Raw genomic sequence first — 8306 nt, forward strand, 5'->3', positions numbered from 1 at the left:
TTGGGACTCTGTGTAGACACCTTGCTTGGGACTCTGTGTACACACCTGCTTCCCAGTGCTTATTCAGCACTAAGAGCGAAGAAGCATTGCAGCCAGCCTGGTGTCAGGGAGAATTTGTCTTCCTATTTCCAGCTGAGACTTTAAGCTCTTGGGGCATCTGCCTCATCACCTCTCTAAGGAGAGTCAACACCAAAGGTGACAGTAAAGATCAGAGAGCCAGGGAAGGCCCATGACACAGCTGCTTGGGAGGCTGCAGTGGGAGGTCATAATTCAAGGCCTGTCTACACTAACTGTAATCACTAGCTGTAGTGATCTAAAGGCCAGCCTGCACAACTTACTGAGACTATATCTCAAAACACAAAGCAACCTGAGGTCTGGGGAGATAGCTCAAGCAATAGAGAGCCCTTACCTAGCTTGAGCAAGTCCTTAGGTTCAAATCCAGTGTGGGAAGTGGAGCATGTAGGGGAACTTTAAAGGAGAGGACCTCTGGGTACCCATCAGATGGTGGGATACAAAGCAATTCTGACAGATCACTTCTTCCTCCACAACCTCACACTTGGCTTAGGTACCAAGAAGGAGCAGTTTCCCTGACCAACACTGCATCTCCCAACAGGTCGCTAGTTATCTTTGACCATGCAGCTCCTCCACCCCAGTGGGTGAGACCCAGTACAGAAACCGCATAGTTCTTCTGGAGACTAAGTCTCCTCAGGATGATCTCTAAATGCTTCTGCTTTAAGACTCTGCAGACAAGAGGATCCTGAGTTCGGAAGCAGCTTTAACAACTGATGCTGCCACTACACCAACGCCTGTCATCAAGTCCTAAGGGAAGCTAAAGAGCAGAGCCCCGCCAAGCTTCTCAGCACTTGCCTTCCAAAGCCTGACAGGGGAAAACGAGCTAACGTTTGCTTCAAGCCTCATTTAAAAAAGCAAAGATCTCATGTTTTCCAGGTTGCATAGATGAGAACAACCTTACATTTTTTTTATTTTCTTCCCCCTTTTTTGATAATTTCATACATTACCATTTTTATATTATTTTCACCCCACCATTTCCCACCTTCTGTTGTCCCCTACTCCCTCACAAGTCCTTGTTTATTATTAGGAAGATATATATTTTATATATCTCTATCACTAATTCCTGTCTCCAGTTCCCAAGTGCTGCGACTACAGACACATGCCATGTTGCCCAGTTTATGTGGATCAAACCCAAAATCCTGGAGAACACTGTACCAACTGGGCTACATCCCCAGCCCTCAAGTCTGATTTTAAATTATAAGGTTTCCACCCTAGACAATGATAACTCCTAAATTTGATCTCTCTAAAGATTCAAGATTTCCCTGACTAAAGATAGGGAAAGATACGGAAAATGAATAAAATCAGCTAAGAATTCAAATGGCGAGGATTGTCTGTAGCCAAATGAGCGCTTCTTGGCAGAGTTTATCACTTTGACAGACTGAAAATCCTGGCTCCAGATTCAAACTGAAAACCCGATTCCATGTTCGACAGCCGCATGCTACTAACTCTAAATCAATAAGAATAATGACAGGCCCCTGTGGAGTTAAGATAAATGAAAAGCCAGCTTTTCTTTATAGTCATTGCTCATTATAAACAGCCTGGGCCTTCTAGCACAGTGATTCTATTGCCATCAGAGAGTTATACATGCTTGGTAGCAGCCTCCTGGGAATTATGGGCCTGCCTCTTTCAAAAGCTGGAAAATCTTTAGTGGCTGGACGAGAGAGTAAAGAGACAAGAGAATCCATATGCAATGATAGGCAAGAAGAATCCGCTGAATATGCGCTCACCGGTTGAAGTGAACAAGTTAAGTCTTAGTCTCAATGAACCAGCAATAGAGCGCCTGTCATCTTGTCCCCATTTAAACTCATTTAAACTCTGCTAAAACGCAGCACAAGTGTGTGTCAAGCACCTCTGTTTTCTCTCCTAATTCAAGCTTCAGAATGATCCAATAGGATACACCCCAATCTATACACACAGAACCCAAGGCTGTGATAAAATGACCAGCCAGGGACCGCAGAGGCAGAGACACTGGAGAACTTGTCCATTTCATCCTCAAGAGGGAGGGAGTTACCCCTTGTGGTGCCCACATTATCAAAAACAATTGGCATCTCACAAATCCTTTTCTTTCAGGGTTGGTAAAAGAACCCAGGGCCGAGCCCCACAGGCGCTCTGCTGAGCTGTGCCACAGCCCTCTCACTGTCTTCCTGTCAGTAAGTCAATATTCTCTTTCTGTTCCTTGTTGCTTCCTAATCATAAACCTTAGACCATGGAAAGCAATGCCTCCCTCCTCTCACTCAAACCTTACAACTAACTTGGAGGGTGGAAAGCAGCAGACACCTTATAGTGTTTAACCTATCTATGCTTCTGTTGGATAAACATGAAACACACATACCAGAGATTCTAACACATACATTTCTCATACACATCCTCAGTCTGAAAGTTCACTTTTCAGTTTGTATCCCAAACAAATTATTTCCCCTAATACTAACTAATCTTTGGCATACCTAATACCTAGCAAGTTCTTACCTACACCTTAGAAATTACTGGTTTAGCCAGGCAGTGGTGGCACACGCCTTTAATCCCAGCACTTGAGAGGCAGAGGCAGGCAGATTTCTGAGTTCAAGGCCAGCCTGGTCTACAGAGTGAGTTCCAGGACAGCCAGGGCTACACAGAGAAACCCTGTCTCGGAAAAAAAAGAAAAAAGAAAAAAAGAAAAAAAAAGAAATTACTGGTTTAAAAACTCCCTCAACTTATTTATACCAAATACTCTAAGGACTATCTTCAAATAGTTTGTCATACCAGAGCCATGTAGACATGTATTCATATCTAGGGACACCTAGCAACAAAGAAGGCAGCATGCAGTAGATGCTAAAAAAAAGCAACCGTGCAAGCACAAGTGCAAATACACACACAATAAATAAATGTAACAATTTTTCAAATTAGAATACTTTCCTTAAAGTGAACTTAATGGTACTTGTCTTAATGTCACACTGCAAGATTCTGTCCCACTTAATGACAGAAAAGGTAGAGAGATGGAAGGAAAGCGAGGAGATATCAAATGATAGAATAAAGCTGCCATTAGTCACAGTAAATGTAGTATCTACTAGAATACATGAGGACATCTACATTTCAGCATGTATGTGGAGGTCAGAGAACAACTTGTCATGAAGCCATGTCCCCCTCCCAGCACAGACCGCCACCCCCGTGTGGGTTCCAGGGATCAAACTCAGGTCATCAGGCTTGGTGACAAATGCCATTTCACCAGTCTCCTGATTTATTTCCCCACTTTGAGATCGGCTCTTACTCCGTAGCTCAACCTGGCCTTGTAACAGCCCTGTCTTGGCCTTTTGAGTGCTGAGATTATAGGCGTGATCACTATGTCAGACAAACGGGGATATTAATATCTCTAACTCCATGCTGGTGTTTAGAGGGTTTAGCATATGTGCTTTAGCAGATCAGAAGAGTTTGTTCTGTTTCTGCCTGTTAATAACTTACGTAAAACTTATCAGCATATATTCATTGTACAGCCATGGGTTTCATAAAGCTGCTTTCCTTTAGATGTATCATGTACTTTGACCATCGTTTCCACATATCTGCCCTTCCTCCTCCCCTCCCCCTTCCCCCACAAGTTCCTTCCCCAGATACTCCCTTCTACTTTCATGTCATATATATCTATATGTATCTACATAAAATCCATGTATTAAAGAGAACACCTAACAATTCTTAGACCCTTCTCAAAAAAAAACTACTAATAATAATACTTTCTTTTTAATTGTTTTAGAATTATTTACTTTATGTATGGGTGTTTTTGCCTGCATGTTCACCACATGCATACAGTGGTCAAGGAGGCCAGAAGATAGCATTGTAATCCCCTTAGAACTGAAGTAACAGTCACGTGGGTGCTAGGAATGGAACCCAGATCCTCTGGAAGAGCAGTCAATGTCCTTCGCCACTGAGCCATCTCTCCAGGCCCAATAATAACAAATTTTATGATTCATCAAGATGGCTCACAAGATTTTTGTTTTAAAACGAGGTCTCACTCTACAGCCTAGGTCATCCTCAAGTTGGAAGTAATCTCCCTGTCTCGACTTCCCTGGTATGCTAGGATTACACTTTGTGGGGGTTTCAGTGAGCCACCTGACAATCTGACAAACACCACAGTAAGCTTTTTGACAGGCATCCAAACCCAATTCAACCTCCAGAATTTGAGTATGAGTATGGTCATTTAAAAAGCCACCTAATAACAATAAAAATTTAAAAGTAAACACACAATGGGCAGTGGAGTATGTGTGTATATGTGTGTGATTGGATTGTGGTGTGATTGTTGTGGTGGGGTGTGGAATGAGTGTGCCCTGTGTGTTGCTTGGGTTTAAACTCACTCACATGTGGAGAGAAATAGTGATCATCTCTGAAGTCTCTTTCTGCTCTGTATGGAAAACTCTTGGGGCCCCGACAACAAACTCAAAAGTCAGGATCTGACTGGCAATTATCTCATCAAATACAGTAATTTGACAGCTGAGAACAATTGGATGGCAACACCCTCCTTTGGAGATTAAAGCAAGAAGGCAGTAATAAGCACCTGGAAGCCCGTGTGTGCCTGTGATTCCCCTTATCTGGGTCTCCAACGGACAACGCTGCCCCGGAAACAATCTCAGTCACTTCAGGACGGAGGCTGAAGAGGCTCATCTACTGTAGTGGAGTCAGCATTCTAACGTCCAAACTAAAGTCTGCAGCATAGTGTGACCACACTGTGTAATGGCAACAAGGAGAAAGGAACCTTCAAACCTTGAGCGCTAGCTGGAAGGTGGTACACACCACTCCTGTCAGTGCTTGGGAGCCTGAGGCAGCAAGAGCTATAAAGTTCAAGGCCAGTGTGAGCTACAGTGTGAGATGCCATTTTGGAAGAGAGTGGGGCAGACTGGAGATTAAGAATCTAACAGTTTCGCAGGGCAGTGGTGGCGCACACCTTTTAATCCCAGGAGGCAGAGGCAGGCGGATTTCTGAGTTCAAGTCCAGCCTGGTCTACAGAGTGAGTTCCAGGACAGCCAGGGATATACAGAGAAACCCTACCTCAAAACAAAAACAAAAACAAAAAACAAAAAACAAAAAACAAAAAACAAAAACAAAAAAACAAAACCTGAGAAAGAATCTAACAGTTTCAAGGACTCAGCAAAGTGGCCAGCAAAGAGAAAGCCCAGCAATGATCTAAAGGAGAATGTTATCAGAGATAGAGAGATGCGTCTAGGAGCCTCTCCTGTGCTAAGAAGGAAGAAGGGACAGAGCCAAGTCCTATGGGAGGGTAGAAAGTACAGGCCAAAACATGCACAGCTGTAGATGGTAATAAAGAAGCTAGAGAAACCGAAGGCGGCAGATTCTAAGCAATCGTACTATTCATTTAATCGTAAAGACACAGATCACCCACCATACACAAGCACTCTTCCACGGGCTCAATGCACTCATGTGTTTTCACTCCTAAAAACAACTGTGTGGAAAGCTAAGTCTGATGGTCCCAGTAAGTAACATCAGAACTTCCAGAACTCGGGAGGTGGATTGTCAAGAACTTCAAAGCCAGCTAGGGCTCCAAGAGTGAGATCCTGTCTCAAAACCAAAACAAAATCTATATGCAAATAGGTGTTGTTTCTCCTACTTTGAGGACGAATAAAATAAGGTAGAGGAACCGGATGACCTTACCAGATCAGACACCGAGAAACAGGGATGAGATTTAGGGACCACATCTATGCAAACCTGTGCAGCCTGTGCAGCCTACGCAGCCTACGCGGCCCACGCGGCCCACGCGGCCTCTGCATTAAGCCCACTGTGTGTCACGCTTAACTCAAGTAAACCTCTGAACTTGTCTTCTGGCCTGGAAAGGCCTCCTAAATTTTACTAAAGGCCTGCATAAACTTAAGCTGAAGTTGTTCCTCCCTCCCCGCCACTCAGTTGGGTCTAACACCTTTGTCCGTGGAATCTGCAAACAAACCTAGGACCAAAAACCTTTGTGATGGTGTTCCAGTGCACCTGATTAGATAAAAATCCCTGTGCCTCCACCAATATAAAGTCAGATTCTTCTCTGCCACCCAGCCATTGGTTTCTTATCTTGGGCACCAAGTGGAACAGGATGCCTCTGTAGTCACAAAAGGACCTCTGAAACCTGGGCTGTAAAAACTCAAGAGTGGTGACAGCCCGCGAGGCATAGTGGGTAATAAATCTGCTGATACAGCAAACGGCTGTCTTAGAGTTAATCTAGAAAGTAAAAAAATAGTAGTGGAGACAAAACCCAGATAGAGGGATTCTTGTAAGGTGGACTACTGTTCTTGGCTGGTGTCAGCCTGGCTCTGCCCGCAAGTAGAGAGGCTGTCTTTCTCAATACAGCAGACCAGAAACTGAAATATTCTCTCGGGTGTCCATCCCATGCCCACTCCACCTCCCTAACCCCTTGCCCAAATTGCTTTCACAGTTCTAAGCTCAACCCCTGCCACTCCAAGCTCCCTAAGTCCTCAGAGCAGCCGGGCTCTACATCCTTCCCTGCACTCACCTCCAAGGTTTTCACCAGGATCTTCATGTAGATTTCCGAGATACCCAGAGATAATCCGAAGGCCGAGGGCAAAAGGATGAGGCCGCCCACCAGCGTCAGCCAGGTGGACAGGAGCTTCACCGCCAGGTCTGCGCCCTCCATGTCTCCGCACGCCCTCTGGGAGAGGTCCCCAGGAAAGCCGAGAGCGGTAGGTGTCGAAGTCCCAGGCAGTTGAGCCGCAGCTCGGAAAACACAGTGTCCAACCTGGAGCCGGACTCTGCGGAGTCGGCGCCGCCCGCCTCGCTCCCTTCGTCTCTGCGGAGCGAAGAGGAAAGGGGAGGCGAGAAAGCTCAGAACTACCGCGATCTCCTTCCCCTCCTTGGGTCCCAGTTGTCCCCGCAAGCTCAGTCTCTACTGGAGGCCCAGGTCAAGCTGTGGCCACGGCAGCAGGCGCAGATCTGAGTGTCTCCGGCGAGAAGACCCAGCTGGGTGACCTAGGGGACACCCTAGTCCAGTCAGAGCGCACGGAGGCAGCCAGGAACGCGCCCCACCCCGGGCTTGATTTCCTCCGGGTAGCGATTGCGACAACCCCGCGGTGACTCACCGAGGCCCTCAGGCAGCGAGGATCCCTGCAGTCTCCCTGCACCTCGGCGTGGGCTGCGGGCTATGCGGGTAGCCGGTGGCTTTTGGGCGCCGGGCTCCCTTTTTCTACACTCTGCCCTTGCCCCACCCCCCTCGCCACCCAACAGGGAGCTCCCTGGCTGACCGCGTCCCGGGGGCGCCGCCGCCTAGAGAGCCGCCGCCCTCTGCCCCGCCCCCCGCACTCCCAAAGCAAAGGTTCTTTCGGTAGCAGACTTTCCATCTTCACCCACAGAACCGACCGCTGACGTCTCCAAGACGCTGCGGAAGATATTGTTTGTGAGCGTGCAACACGACCTCCTGGGAAGGGTTTTTCCGGAGGAGGAAACTACAGAGCAAGAATGAACAGTCACGCTCTGCCGCTCCCGGCTCTCCCTCACCTCTTTCCTTACCCTAGCCAGCCGCAGTCAGGAAAAGAGAAATCTCAATCTCTTATTCTCTCTCTCTCTCTCTCTCTCTCTCTCTCTCTCTCTCTCTCTCTCTCTCTCCCCACACACACACACACACACACACTCACACACACTCACACACACAGTAACTCGAAGCGGTGGTGTCCCAGAAGACTAGAATTCCAGCACTTACACTCGGGAATCTGCGACTGGAGAATTCAGAGGAAATGGGTCTGGGCTGTTTTGAGTTCCAACAGTCAGCCTAGGAATAAATAGATACTTTATAGACCTTTCTTTAAAAGGCAGGCGGACTGGTGAGCGGGCAGGGAGAGGGGAGGAAGGGACACCCTAGAGGCTGCTTGTCACTCCTCTCCCTGGAGGAGATTCCAGTCTAAGTTTCCCTTGCATCCGCCTACACAGAGCACAGACTGCAGAAAACGCTGCGCAAATACTAACGCCGCTATGGTGCAAGCCCTTACTAGAACAAAGAACCGAAAATCCTGCACGTGTATTCCACTGCAGGTCAACCAGTTTTAAGAAGCGTGAGAAAGGATATTGAGAGCAGCAGTATGCAAACCGACCGCCAGAGGATCCAAACCATCACCGAATCCGCTCTAAATTCTTAGAAGGACCCAACTCTTATAGTCGACAGTCCGGAGTAGGTTTTGGAACTGGAAAAAGTGGGAGGGCCAGCAAAATGAACTGAAAGTATTAACAACAAATATTGCAGAGAAAGCTGCCCCCACCCCCAG

The 8306-nt window shown here is 47.0% G+C and overlaps 1 protein-coding gene across 1 annotated transcript in view; it reads right to left on the minus strand.

Annotated features, from left to right (window-relative positions):
• Gpat3 (glycerol-3-phosphate acyltransferase 3) overlaps window positions 1-7221 on the minus strand; it is a 53115-nt gene extending 45894 nt beyond the window's left edge. The window contains exons 1-2 of the mRNA XM_028773683.1: window positions 7131-7221; window positions 6548-6841 (exon numbers count right to left, since the gene is read on the minus strand). Of these exons, the coding sequence (XP_028629516.1) occupies window positions 6548-6688 (141 nt within the window). The 5' untranslated portion in view covers window positions 6689-6841; window positions 7131-7221. The remainder of the gene's footprint in view (window positions 1-6547; window positions 6842-7130) is intronic.
• Window positions 7222-8306: the final 1085 nt, after the last annotated feature.

The sequence above is a fragment of the Grammomys surdaster genome, unplaced genomic scaffold (genome assembly GCF_004785775.1).
Source record: "Grammomys surdaster isolate TR1022 unplaced genomic scaffold, NIH_TR_1.0 233, whole genome shotgun sequence".
NCBI lineage: Eukaryota > Metazoa > Chordata > Mammalia > Rodentia > Muridae > Grammomys > Grammomys surdaster.